General features: G+C 33.4%; 1 protein-coding gene across 3 annotated transcripts in view; it reads left to right on the top strand.

The window, feature by feature from the left end:
* The window catches only part of AGL (amylo-alpha-1, 6-glucosidase, 4-alpha-glucanotransferase), a 79,634-nt gene that overhangs the window by 58,860 nt on the left and 6,366 nt on the right, over nucleotides 1-14,408 (top strand). For 2 of the 3 annotated variants that reach the window (XM_027868261.1, XM_027868260.1), the window contains exons 25-30: nucleotides 1,388-1,490; nucleotides 3,456-3,681; nucleotides 5,403-5,514; nucleotides 6,115-6,250; nucleotides 8,406-8,518; nucleotides 12,563-12,774. In XM_027868261.1, the coding sequence (XP_027724062.1) occupies nucleotides 1,388-1,490; nucleotides 3,456-3,681; nucleotides 5,403-5,514; nucleotides 6,115-6,250; nucleotides 8,406-8,518; nucleotides 12,563-12,774 (902 nt within the window). The remainder of the gene's footprint in view (nucleotides 1-1,387; nucleotides 1,491-3,455; nucleotides 3,682-5,402; nucleotides 5,515-6,114; nucleotides 6,251-8,405; nucleotides 8,519-12,562; nucleotides 12,775-14,408) is intronic. The other variant, XM_027868262.1, reaches the window with a different exon arrangement.

Consider the following 14,408-nt stretch of genomic DNA (forward strand, 5'->3'; position numbering starts at 1 on the left):
ACTAGTCATAGTAGTAGAAACACCTATAATCTCAGACTCAGTTCTACCTGTTGCTCTTAAACTTACAAGTAACCAGGGGCAGCTAGGTGGTGCAGTGGATAGAGCACCAGCTCTGGAGTCAGGAGGACCTGAGTTCAAAAGTGATCTCAGACATATATCACTCACTAGCTGTGTGACCCTGCACAAGTCATTTAAACCTATTGCCTAGCAAAAAAAAAAGAACAAAAAAAGCAAACAAAAAAATCCTGGTTGTCAGTTTATTGGGGCAGCTAGGTGGCGCAGTGGATAGAGCACCGGCCCTGAAGTCAGGAGGACCTGAGTTCAAATTTGGCCTCAGACCAAACACTTGACACTAGCTGTGTGATCCTGGGCAAGTCACTTAACCCCAGTTGCCTAAAAAAAAAAAAGAAGCTTACGAGTAACCCTCTGTTGAAATTATTTTTAATATTGTAGTGTGTGTCTTCTCAGGTTTCCTAAATTTGGTATCAAAAATTGTAATCTATTGAAAGATTATTTAAATGTATATATTTATATACATATGTATTTAACTCAGATAAAAATATTCATTAATGGGGCAACTATGTGGCACAGTGGATAGAGCACTGACCCTGGAGTCAGGAGGACCTGAGTTCGAATCTGGTCTCAGACCAGACACTTGAAACTTACTAGCTGTGTGACCCTGGGCAAGTCTCTTAATCCCAATTGCCTCGCAAAAAAAAAAATCTATATATGTGTGTGTGTATATACACACACACACATACACACACACACACACATACATATATATTCATTAGTAACAATGCTTCAATTACACTTTCTTTTCTCTCTGTAGCAATGGTTCTCAAACTCTTTGGTCTCAGGACCCCTTTAAAAACTCTCTTAAAAATTGAGCACTTCGTTACCAAAGAACTTCGTTTATGTGGGTTGTAGCTACTGGTGTTTATCATATTAGAAATTAAAATGTCTTAGTAATATAAGAGAAAATGTAGTCTTGACGTTGTAGACCCTCTGTAAGGGTCTCGGGTTCCCAGACCACACTTGGAGAGATGCTACTCTATAGTGAAAGGCAGCTAGGTGGCCCAGTGGATAAAGTGCCAGACCTGGAGTCAGGAAGACTCATCTTCCTAAGTTTAAATCTGGCCTCAGACAGTTACTAGATGTGTGACCCTAGGCAAGACACTTAATCCTGTTTTCCTCAGTTTCCTCATCTGTAAAATGAGCTGGAGAAAAATGGCAAACTACTCTAGAATCTTTGCCAAGAACAACCTAAGAAGAAAAACCTATGAAAAGTCAGGCATGACTGAAAAATGACTAAAAAAATGAAATTCTACAGTGAGTCTAGATTGTGAATAAGAGAAATTGATATTATGTTATGATTTTCTTTTAGGCTTACCTCATTTTTCATCTGGTATTTTCCGCTGCTGGGGAAGGGATACCTTTATCGCTCTTAGAGGTATACTTCTGATTACTGGACGCTACTTAGAGGCCAGGTAGGATGTCTACTAAATTACAGTTCAAATATTTATACAAATATTGCTCCTTACCTGTTCATCATGATTTATTTTAATCCATTTTCTTTTATTAATATTAGAGTGGGATTCTTTTCGAGCACCCATTGGAATACTTCATTTAGGTCCTATGTGATGAGAATTTTTTGGTGTATTAACTAAGATTGATCATTATAGAGTTAGTTCTCTTAACATCATAAACCAGAAAATATGATTTCTCTTCTACATTTAAATATAAAAATAGACATGCTATGATCTACTGCTTATTGCTAGTGCACCATTTTGTGTTTTCTACAAGGAGACAGTGTTGTTACAGATTGATCATTAGAGAAAGAATTGGGAAACTTCAGATTTCTAATCCCAGTTGTTTTTTATTTGACCTTAAATGTGCCCCTGACTTTATGTTGCTTCCTAAGATTGACCAGTTTCAGTAATGTGTGTAACTAATCAGCTGTAGTCAAAACAAAACAAACCACTATGAATTAAAAACCTGTAACTTTAAAAGGTATATTTAATTTAAAAGATATCATAACATTTCATTTATTCAGCATCTTCTAGGAATGAGGTTTTTCTCAGTTATTTTTCAAGTAACTAAAGTTATCCCTTTAAGTGGCAAAGGAATTTGAAAAACAAGCTAGAAGAGTATGTTACACATACTTCAACCTTTTCTTAGTGCTTTGAAATTATACACAGAGTCAGCTACATGGTGCAGTGGAGGAAGCCCTGGACCTGGAGCCAGGAATCCAAGAAAACTTGAATTCAAATTCCACCTCAGACACATTCTAGCTGCATGACCCTCAGCAAGTCACTTAACCCCTCAGTGCCTCCCTCAGTTTCCTCATAGGTAAAATGGGGACAATAATAGCGCCTGCCTTCCAGGATTGTTGAGGATAAAATAATGTGCATAAAGGGCTTTGCAAACCTTAAAGCCATATATAAGTGCTAGCTATTATTATGTTACGAGCATCTGTTTTTATTTAACTGTTTATTTATTGAAGCAGCCAGGCTTTGGGTATTGAGGAGTGTAAGGCTCTTTATCATTATAGTAGAAGCTTCCCAACTGCTTTGGGGAAGAAGTAGAAAACAGACGCTCTTGGGTCACCCTGTCTTTACACACAATAAGCTGTGGATGCCATGACTTTGCCTTGTTTCTTCAGGAATGTAAAGGAAGAAACTACACATAGAATCAGAGGAACTGACTTATTAAGTGGCTCTGTTTCCTAATGCCTGTCTGTCCTGGGGCAAGTCATTTAACCTCTCTGGGCCTCAGCTTCCTCACCTGTAAAACAACTTTGAATGAGGTGACTTCTCAAGTGCCATGTAGCTCTGAATATATGATCCTCTAATACATTTATTTCATCAGTGTGAGTATTCACTGTAGCAAAAACTCAGATCACAACCTCTCCAGGTTTTAATGGATGGTTTTATGAAATGCCAGAAAAAAGACAAAGAAAGAAAAAATTCATCCACTAGTAGCAAGCTATTGAAGAGCTTCTCTGAACTTAGGTAGACTGATCCTTGAACAATAAACAGTCACCCTCTGTGCCCATTCAAAGCTTTTTCTGCTTAATAGGACATATTAGAGCTTTATACTCTGCCAACGTAACTTTTTAAGAACCTAAGGTCATCACCATACTATGATTAAGTATCAGAGTAAGGCTTAAATGTATGATAACAGAAACATGCCTTGATAATTAAGTTGACTTTCACTGAAAGCTTAAATCTGTATCATATTCTTCATGAGCAACTTGTTCTTATTTATATAATTATATTCTTAGACATTTATTTTGATGTGACTTTTTTTCATATTGCTTAGTTACTTATACACTAATTTGCTGTGGGGCAAATTAAAAGAAGATAAAATTGAGTCTAATGTAATGTGCCTTTTTAGTCTTTAGTGTTTAAAACTGATTTTGTTAAATTATATGCTTAAATCTCTGGTTTCAGGAATATAATTTTAGCATTTGCTGGTACCCTGAGACATGGACTCATTCCCAATCTCCTTGGTGAAGGAACTTATGCCAGGTTTAATTGCCGAGATGCTGTGTGGTGGTGGTTACAGTGTATTCAGGATTACTGCAAAATGGTTCCAAATGGCACAGACATTCTTAAGTGCCCAGTTGCCAGAATGTATCCTACAGATGATTCTCCCCCTTTGCCAGCAGGCACATTGGTAAATATAATTTCTAATAAACTATTCAAAACTCTTAAAAATTAAAATAATGTAAATCTCAAGAATTCAATAGGTATTCATTTACCAAAAAACTGATTACTCACTAGATGCAGAGGCACTGTGATGAATACAAGGGTGATTGAGACAAACTTCTTGCCCTCTTAAAGTTTATAATCTTTCTACTAAAGAGAAAACAATATTTACATACATGTATGTCATTTTGGAGGCTAGGGTTAGGTTAAACAGAAATGTTCAGGGGAGTTAGAAGAAGAAACTATTCTATTGAAATGCCATAGATATCAGAAAAGGAGGAATGGGACAGTTAAGGTGGCACAGTAGATAGAGTGCCAGACCTGGAGTCAGGAAGACTCCTCTTCCTAAGTTCAAATATGACCTCAGACACTTACTAGCTGTGTGACCCTGGGCAAGTCACTTAACCCTGATTGCCTCAGTTTCCTCATCTGTAAAATGAGCTAGAGAAGGAAATGACAAACCCCTCTAATATCGTTGCCAAGAAAACCCCAAATGGAGTCATAAAGAGTGAAACAACTGAAGAAAACAACAACAAATCAAAAAAAGGGGAGAAAGGTTCAAGGAGGAGTTATAGAAGGGAAATCTGATTTATGTTACTTTAGAAAATAATTTAAACAACATAATATTTTGGGGAGTGATATAATAAGAATTTCTTAAATCATCATCACTATCCTGAGTCAGACCTAGAGTTTCTCCTTGACAGATAAATCAGTGACATTTTTGAGGGTAGTAGATGACAAAAATAGTTGCCCTGTGCATCAAGATTTTAATTCTACCTTGATCTTGCGCATTTACAGCTTCCTTATGTGATTTAAAAATGTAATTGTAATGATGTAGTTACTGATGCAACACGACTCTTTGCTTCCTCCTGTTTGCTTGATCACTGTCCTACTGCCTGTTAACTTGGCTGGGCTTTTTTGGGCTGTTAATATTACAGCTAATCGTTTGTCTTTAGATTGTTCTAATTTTTAAAATTCCCAATGTTTTCGTCTCTTTCTAAAACAGCAGATAATTAAAATTGTTTGTATTATTTTATTTCATGCATTTGTATTGTGCAATAAGTAGCACTATTTAAATTTGGATTCTTATGTTAGTGAGAAGAAACTACTAAAGAACTGAGAAAGTTTACAGTATGAGATCCAATAAGGCAGTGCAATAGTAGATACTTAACAAATGATATTTAAATTTAATTTAGGGCATACATGGATATCTATATTTTTGACAGATTTAAATTTTTTAGTTGTGACATAAATTGTAAGCCATTATTTTCAAGAGCCTATTACTATACCCAGCTAGTTACTGACTTGGTAGCCATTTTATTTGGCTCTTCGTAGTTAATCATGAAGAACTTTCACAATGATATAAAAAATTGAGTTTACATAATTATGTATGTAATTGTTGCATAACTTCACAGATAATTTTTGGATGATAGATTTTGTTTTACTACAGCTGTAATAGTATTACAGTATATAAGAATGCTAAAAACAATTCCTTTAATTTCTTTACCTTATTTCAAATGCCATTAGATAATACCTCATTATTTTGTTTTGTTTTTATGAATAAAATAAATAGCTAATAATTCTTAGAAGGGATAATTTATTTTTCTCTCAGTTCAATTGGGAATTTTTTGAAATAAAGGAAAAATGTAATTTTTCAAAGACTTAGTTGTGGTCTCTTGTCTCAATCAGGATCAGCCATTGTATGAAGTAATACAAGAAGCTATGCAACGCCACCTGCAGGGTATACAGTTCCGAGAAAGGAATGCTGGCCCACAGATAGATAGAAACATGAAGGATGAAGGTATAGCTGAAGTAACATACATTGTTCTTTGGAAATTACAATTTAGACTTTTTGATTAGCTATTTTGGAAGCTTATTTCGCAGTTAGATTTTTTTTTTATTTTCATTCCTGAGAGGTAAGTAAATTATTTCTTTGAATACCTAATTACAAACACTAATACCTGTAGACACAATTGTATAACCTGACAACCTAATGCCAGATATCCTGAGACCAAGATATGATAGTCTTTTGTATTTTTTATTCCATTTAACAACAATCATAAAACATTTTTTAGATATCTGCATTAGTATTATCTTTTGTAACTAGGGGAAAAGGAATTTAAGGTAGCAATGATTTGCCTAGGGTTGCCCATTCATTAGCAAAATTTTGCTGTAAATTAACAAGTTTTTGTTCTTAAACATTCCATAAAAGTAATTTGATATTCAAATAATCAAATAGAAGCTCGATAACTTATAAATAGCATGTGCCAGTTGAATTGTATATTTTCTGTAATCTTGACTAGACCAGGAATTTCTAAAACATGTAGACATTTTTTTAATTTAAAGATCAATTTATGATAATTCTTAGAGAATTTTAAAAGGTTTTATTTCCTTTTCGAAGGATTTAATATAACTGCAGGAGTAGATGATCAAACAGGTTTTGTTTTTGGAGGAAATCGCTTTAATTGTGGTACCTGGATGGATAAAATGGGGGAGAGTGACAGAGCTCGAAACAGAGGAATTCCAGCCACCCCGAGGTATATAGCTTGTTTTATAATGCTCATGTAATTGACTATTCTAAAAGTACTTTAACAATGTCTAGTTTTTTGCCTTCTTCAAGGAGAACATTCTAATTTTTATGTATTAGGGTGTTATTTACCACCAGTTTTCAGCCATAAATGAATACCTACACAAGACTTTTTAGCACTTAAAATGTTAATAAATTTAATTACTCATGAAAAATTTGTCTGCCATAATATTGTCAGGTGCTACTCATAGGAAGCTCTCATTGAAGAAAAGAATTATCTTTTGACCTCAAAAAACCTACCATACTTTTCCATGTACATAAGCTTCAGAATTGTAGAACTTAAAGGAATCCCCTGAAATATTACCATTTTATATCAGCCCAGAAAGTTATCTATTTTCTGAAAGATTTCTTTTTTACTTCTTGTGGAGTCACCACAATTTCTCTAGATGTGTTCATACAGTATTATATTTAGTCATCACATTCTTCCTTGTATTCATTTGAAATCTCTTTTGCCTTAACTTTTAGCCCATTTAGAGGTAGCTAGGTGGCACTGTGGATAGAGTGCTGGGCCTGGGGATGGGAAGACTTGAGTTCAAATCCTGCCACAGACACTAGCTATGTGATCCTGGGCAAATCACTTAACCTCCATGTGCCTCAGTTTCCTCATCTGTAAAATGGGTTTAACAGCATCTACCTCCCACAGTGAGCATCAAATGAGTTATTTGAAAAGCACTTAGCACTGCACAATGCCTGACACATCATAGACACTTGATAAATGTTTCCTTCCTTCTTTCTTTCCTTCCTTCCAATAACTGATTCCCATCCCCTTAATGAAATCCTTTATTTCTTTGGAAAGATGATCATTTTAAATTTTACTACTTGATGGCATTTTAAATATTCTGTCTTATATTACTTTTTAACTAAAATATTTGCCAAACTAGAGATAGTTCTATTTTGAATATTCCAGAAATCTTTATGTCCATCTCAAACCAACTAAACCATTTTTCTTATTACAAATTCTACATTTTAATTTTAAAAGATAGTCTTCAGAAAAGGCATGTCATTAAATATAACAAAATTATTTGCATATTCTAAACACTTTGCTTATTTTTATATGTATCAGATGCATCTACAAGGTATTTCTTGAAATTGCTTCATTTTCCCTCTAAAGCCTATGTCTCTCCTGTATGCCATGTGTGGTTTCTGAATACCCTTTTAGTGTGTGTAAGTGTGTGCATATTTGTTTTCGTGTACATGTATATATGTGTATCCACATATGTATGTGTATATGTGTGTGTGTGTGTGTGTGTGTATACACACACACTTATCTTCTCTTTGGTACTCTCTACCTAAGACCTATCTTTTGCTATTACCCATTGCCCAATTCTGCTTCATACAACATTCCTTCTTTTCTTCAAGAGGATGGAGAAAAGCAAAAGAATAATTTGAAAAGTGTTTCTTATGTGACATGATCCACGTAGGTAAGATACAAAGAATTGATGTTCATTTAAAGACAGTTGATATAAATGATTAGGAAATATTACACTTGAGAGGCAGCATAGTAGTAGTAGAAAGAGGATGGGACTTGAGAGTGATAAGAGCTGAACTTAAGTCCTGTCTTTGGGCAGCTAGGTGGCTCACTGGATAGGATGTTGAACTTGGAGTTAGGAAGATCTAAATTCAAATCTTGCCATAGACAGTAAATAGTTGTGTGATCCTGGGCAAGTCACTTACCTGTTCTCAGGTTCAATTTCCTCTTCAGTCAAATGGGAATAATAATCACATTGATTTCACAGGGTTGTGAGGAATAAATGAGATAGCCTGTATAAAGCCTTTGCCAATTTTAAAGTGCTTATGTAAGTGCTATCATCATCATCATTACCACTGCCACTCTCTAACTGTATGATTTTGGGTAAATCACTTCACCTCTCTTGGTCTTTTTTTTCTTCATCGGTATTAGTATTGCTGCTTGAGTTGGCTAGTGTTGTAAGGATCAAAAAAGAAAATAGATGTAAAATAATTTGTAAGTATAAGGTAATATCTTGTGTACCAATTATATCTTGAGTAATCAAAACGTCATCATTTCTATGAGATGCCCTCTCATATCTTGTATTTTGTTTTTGTAATTTTTGTTAATACATCAAAAATTTTGCATTTAAATTTAGAGATGGTTCTGCTGTGGAAATTGTTGGCTTGAGCAAATCAGCTGTTCATTGGTTACTGGAATTATCAAAAAGGAATTTGTTTCCTTATCATGCAGTTACAGTAAAAAGAAATGGTAAGCTACTTGTATCAAATCAGTTATGTAAAGGCACAAAGGATTGGATTACTGGCTATTCCTATTAGCATAAGAATTTTTGAAAGTATTCTCTAGAATAATTTACACAAACCCCATTGGTACTAGGGTCAGAGACTCTTTTAATATAAGGAAAACATTTTCCACACTTTAAAATACCATATAAATGAAAAACTAAACAAGATGGTGAAGTAACTGGGAGAAGTACAGGTGAGCTCCTCAACAGCCTCTCTGTGGAATCTAGAAAATGAACAAAACTTAAATAAAATTATCTCACATTTCAGGATGCATAAATAGAGGACTATAGAAACAAGAAGGCAGAGGATTGAAGTAGATGACACGTAAAACTTCAATTTCATCTGAACTAGTCAAAGGAACATTAGCAAACCTAGAACATTGGTGCTGAACATATTCCTTATCTCTCAACACCCTTTTATTTATAAAAAGAAGGCAAGAAACAAAGAGAAGAAAATATATAAGAATAGAGAGAAATAACAGAATTAATGATCATAACTATGAATAGGATGAACTTGCCCATAAAATGGAAGAAGATAATCAGATGAATTAGAAAACTCCAACAATGTTATTTACAAGAAACACTTGAGTCAGAAAGACTCGTACAGTTAAAATAAGGTGCTACAGCAAAATCTGTGAGGCTTCACCTGAAGTAAAAAAGGCATAGTTAGCAATAAATTTCAAGACAAAGCAACAACAGAAATAGACATAATTAAAAGAAGCTACTTTGTGCTGAAAGGTACCATAGACTATAAATTAATATCAAGACTAAATAGGTGTACTGAATGGCATAGCATCTAAATACTAAAAAGAAAAGTTAAATTATTTATAGATTATAAAACTATAATAGTGTAGGATCTCAATGCACCCCATCCTCTAGATAAATCTAACCAAAAAATAAATAACAAATAAGTTAGGGACCTGAATAGAATTTTAGTAAGGTTACATGTGAGAGACCTCTGGAGAATATTGAGTAGAAATAAAAAAGAGTACACATTCTCAAGCCTACATAGAACTTTTACAAAAATTGTTCTTAGAAAAAACTCACAAACACAGAAAAACAAATACCAAACTCATCTTTAACAAACCACATTACAGTAAAACTATATTCAATAAAGGGCTACTGAAGAAATGATTAAACCTGCAGAATGGGTAGATAAAAGAACAAATCATAGACACAGAAATTTCGTTAAAGATAATGACAACAGTGAAACAACGTACCAAAATTTTTGGAATGTAGCCAAAGCAGTCTTTGTATCTCTAAACGTTTTCATCATTAAAATAAAGAATAAACCAATGAATTGGACATGCAACCTAACCAACAAATTAAAAACTAATTAAACACCAAACTACAAATCCTGAAAATCAAAGAAAAGATTAATGAAATTAAAAGAAAAAAATTGAATTAATCACTAAAACTAGGAGGGTTTTTTTAGAAAAAATTAATAAAAGAGAAAAACCATTAGCTACTTTGGTTAAAAAGAGGAAAACCAAAAATGAAAAAGATGAATTCACAACAAATTAAGAAATAAAGAATACTGTTTTGCCCAATTATATGCCGTAAAACTGCCTGTCTTAATGAAAGAGATGAATATGTACAGTATTTTAAAATACCCAGATTAATAGAATAAGACTTAATCTCAGAAAAAGAAACTGAACAAACAGGACTCTCCAAGGAAAAAAGTAAACCAAGACTAGATGGATTTACATGTGAAGCCTTTCAGACATTTGAAAAACAATTAATTCAAATATTGCACAAATAGGAAAATATAAAAAATGGGAAAAGATGGCATCTCATCAAATTTCTCCTATGATAGAAATCATCTTCATACCTCAGAGAGTCAAAATAGAAAAAAGAAAACTATAATAAACCAATATCCCTAATGAATTTTTATGTAAAAATTTAAATATTAACAAGGAGATATAGTATCATCAAGTATAATTACTTGTAATAACATTGTTATTAATATTAGTAAGTAACATATCACCAAGATTATACACTAGGCTCGATTGAATTTATACTAGGAATACAGAGTTGTTTAATATTAGGAAAACTAGAAATATAATATTAATAACAACAGAAATCATTATATTAATAGATGCAAAAAAAGATTTTTTACAAGATATGATACCTATTCCTGCTTAAAAAAAAAAGCACTAGGAAGCACAAGAATAAATGACTCTTTCCTTAATATGGTAAGTATCTATCTAAAATAAAGAGCCATATATAATAGGGATAAACAATAAGCCTTTCTGATAATATCGGGGTAAAGCAAGGGTGTCCATTATCACTATTACTGTTCAATATAATGCTAGAATAATACTAGCAATAATGATTAGGAAAAAGCATAGGCAAAGAAGAAATAATTCTCACTCTTTGCAGATGATAACAGTGGCATATCTAGAGATGCCACTTTAAAGAATCAGCTAAAAAAAATTAAAACAATTTACAACTTAATCATAATTATAGGATATAAAATAAGCCCACATAAATCATCATTGTGTTTGATAAACCCAAAGATTTCAGCTATTGAGATAAGAACTCTTTATTCGACAATGACTTCTGAGAAAACTGAAAAGCAATTTAGTAGAAACTAGTATAGAACAGCATCTCATGCTGTATATACCAAGATAAGCTCCAAATGGGAATATGACTTTGACTTAAAAAGTGACATCATAAATTAGAGGAACAAGGAAGAAGTTACCTGTCAGATCTGTGGATTGAGGAAGAGTTTATGACCAAAGAAAGGGTAAGAGGATCACAGAAAATAAAATGAACAGTTTTGATTACTTAACATCTGCTTAATTTTAAAACTAATGCAGCTAAAATTATAAGAGAATTATATAACTCTTTGCACAAAGCAAGTTTTTCTAATAAAAGTCTCATTTCTAAGATTATATATGTATATATACATATATGTGTATGTATGTATATACTCACACATGCACTCACATATATGGAACTGAGTCAAATAAGAGCCACTCCCCAGTGATAAATTGTCAAAGGATATGAATATACTCTTTTCATAGGGAAAAAGTCCAGGCTATCAGTAGTCATATGAAAAAATGCTCCAAATCTAGTAGAAACAAAATTAAAACAACTCTAAAGGCCCTCCTTACACTCATCAGATTGTTAAAGCTAACAGAAAAAGGAAAGTGACAGATGTTGGAGGTACTATGGGAAAATAGGTATGTTAATGTACTGTTTGTTAAGCTGTTCTGGAAAGCAATTTGGAACTGCCCAAAAAGCTATTAAACTGTGCATACCCTTTGACCCATTGATACCACTACTAGGTCAAAAAAAGAGGAAAAAGACCCATATGTACAAAATTATTTTCTTTTTGTGGTGGCAAAGGATTGGAAACTGAGGGGATACCCATCAATTGAGGAATGGCCAAATAAGCTATGGCATATTAATGTGTTGGGATACTAGTGGGTAACAGGAAAAGATGAAGGGGATTATTTCAAAGAAACCAGGGAAGATTTGTATGAACTGATGCAAAGTGAAATGAACAGAACCTAGGGGAACAATCTATGGAATTCATAACAATATTGTAAAGACCTTTGAAAGACTTAAGAACTCTGATGTAATAACCAAACATGATTTCAGAGGACTCACGATGAAATGTTCTACCAACCTCCACATAAAGAGGTAATGAATTTAGAGTGCAAATTTAGACTTTTTTTGGATGTAGAAAAAAAGACTGTATGAATGTGGGCTTATCATTTTCCTACTATTAGGGTAGTAACATAATTGATCATTATTAATACCTTTTGTAATTATACAGCGCCTTTGAATTGAGAGATGTAAAACATCCTATTACCATTTCGTAAAAGGTCAATATTGTCAAATAAGTTTTTCCCTGTGCCTGTGAGCCAATTAATAAGCTAGTGATGAAATATACAGTTTTCTTATTCAGGGCCCAAGCCTTATTCATTAGATTTTACTTGTATATCAGTTTGCATATGGGATGTTTTGAATGTTCTACAGTATGTTTTACCATGTTGCAGGAAAAGATGTAAAAATCTCATATGAGGAGTGGAACAGGAAAATACAAGACCACTTCGAAAAGCTGTTCCATGTTTCAGAAGACCCATCAGATCCTAATGAAAAGCATCCTGATTTAGTTCACAAACGTGGAATATACAAAGACAGTTATGGAGCTTCAAGTCCTTGGTGTGACTACCAACTCAGGCCAAATTTCACTATAGCAATGGTTGTAGTAAGTGTTTTCAGATTTACTAAATAATTTGAAAACCCACATTTTAAAAAAAAACTTCCTAAAATAGTATGTTCAAGTTTACATGTATAAAAGATTTGCTTTTAGTTCCTTAGCCAAATGATTCATTTATTTTGTTTTTAAATATTCTTAAGAACTAAAAAAGTTGTACTGTTAATTTGATATATCTTTTACATAAAGTCTTTCAACTTGTAACTATTTTTTTTAACTTGTAACTATTAATAGAATAAGATTAAAATAAAGAAAGCAGATACACAGCATAGGCAGCCTAAAACTTACTAACAGAAATTGTTTGAAGTCCTTTCTCAGTCCCTATAATGTAGATAGTAGGTGCTGAGGACATTCATATGAAGAAAGTACTTTCTCTTTTGTGTGCCCCAGTCAATATATTTTAATTTTTGTTATTTTCTCAAAAAACAAAACAAAACACTAAACACTTTACTCTTTAAATGGTACCATAGTGAAAGTAACTCATTTTCATTTTTCAGTTTTTATATAGATAAGTTAGTGTTTTGCTAAAAAAAACCTAACTATGGAGACTTCCTCTATTATTTCTTTTTTCCCTCTCAGACTTAGTCATCCCCCAACAAATTCACAACATCCACTAGAACAAAAGCCCTAGGTTCTTCTTCAATAGCAGAATCAAGAGAATGGTGCCATCTGGCAGCTTCCTGATGTTGTATCCGTTTGTTTCTTAGAAGAAGCTGTAATAACTTTAAAGAGTATTTTGATGGTTAAATCAAATAAAGAATAATATCACCTGAGCTTCTTCACCACTATGACAGAACTAAGAAATGCATAGCCCCCTTTACCCTCTTTTGGGATTAGTTTCTGCCCATGAAAGCATCAGTGGGAGTTGTCACTGTTTCCCTAACTTCCAAAGCTTAAGATAACACCTCTAGACTTTAGTTTGTCATGCTTCAATCTCTGACCCTTGCATTATTTTTAAGAGCTCAAGTCAGTGGAAAGTAAATTGTATTTTGGATGCAACTTTGGGAAGCCATACTAGAATTGGAGTTAAGAAAACTTAGGTTCATATCCCTCTTGTGACATTTGTTTTTGCTGTTCTTTGTATTTCCTAGTGCTTAACATTATGTCCTTGACACATTATAAGTGTTTAATAAATACTTTTTGACTTGCTAGCTCTTTTATATAACCCTGTGGGATAATAGAAATCACAGTGGCTCTGGAGTCAGGAGACCAGGTTCAAAACCCATTTCTGATACTTAGAACCTGTCCCAGGGCACGTGTTCTAACAGGTTAACATCCATAGCCCCATTTTCCGCATCTATAAAATGAGACGCTTGGGCTACATGGCCTTAGAAGGCCCCCCAGCTCTAAATTTGTGTTCCTCTGAGATTCCATTTCCACATTTATAAATTGGGGAAAATAATACCTTTTAATGCCTCTCTTACCGGGATTATTTTTAAGGCTTAAATGAGAGATTGCATGTAAAGGACTTTTAAACTCTGTTGCTATTATTCTTAACTTTGGAAAACTTTTAATGATCAAGATGAGGATTAAAGCATTTCAGCTGTAATCTTAAGAACTAATAATTCTCCCATTTTGGAGAGCAATTTGGAACTATGGCCAAAGGGCTATAAAAATGTGCATAC

Source organism: Vombatus ursinus, unplaced genomic scaffold, assembly GCF_900497805.2.
Source record: "Vombatus ursinus unplaced genomic scaffold, bare-nosed wombat genome assembly UNPS02014787.1, whole genome shotgun sequence".
NCBI classification, from domain to species: domain Eukaryota; kingdom Metazoa; phylum Chordata; class Mammalia; order Diprotodontia; family Vombatidae; genus Vombatus; species Vombatus ursinus.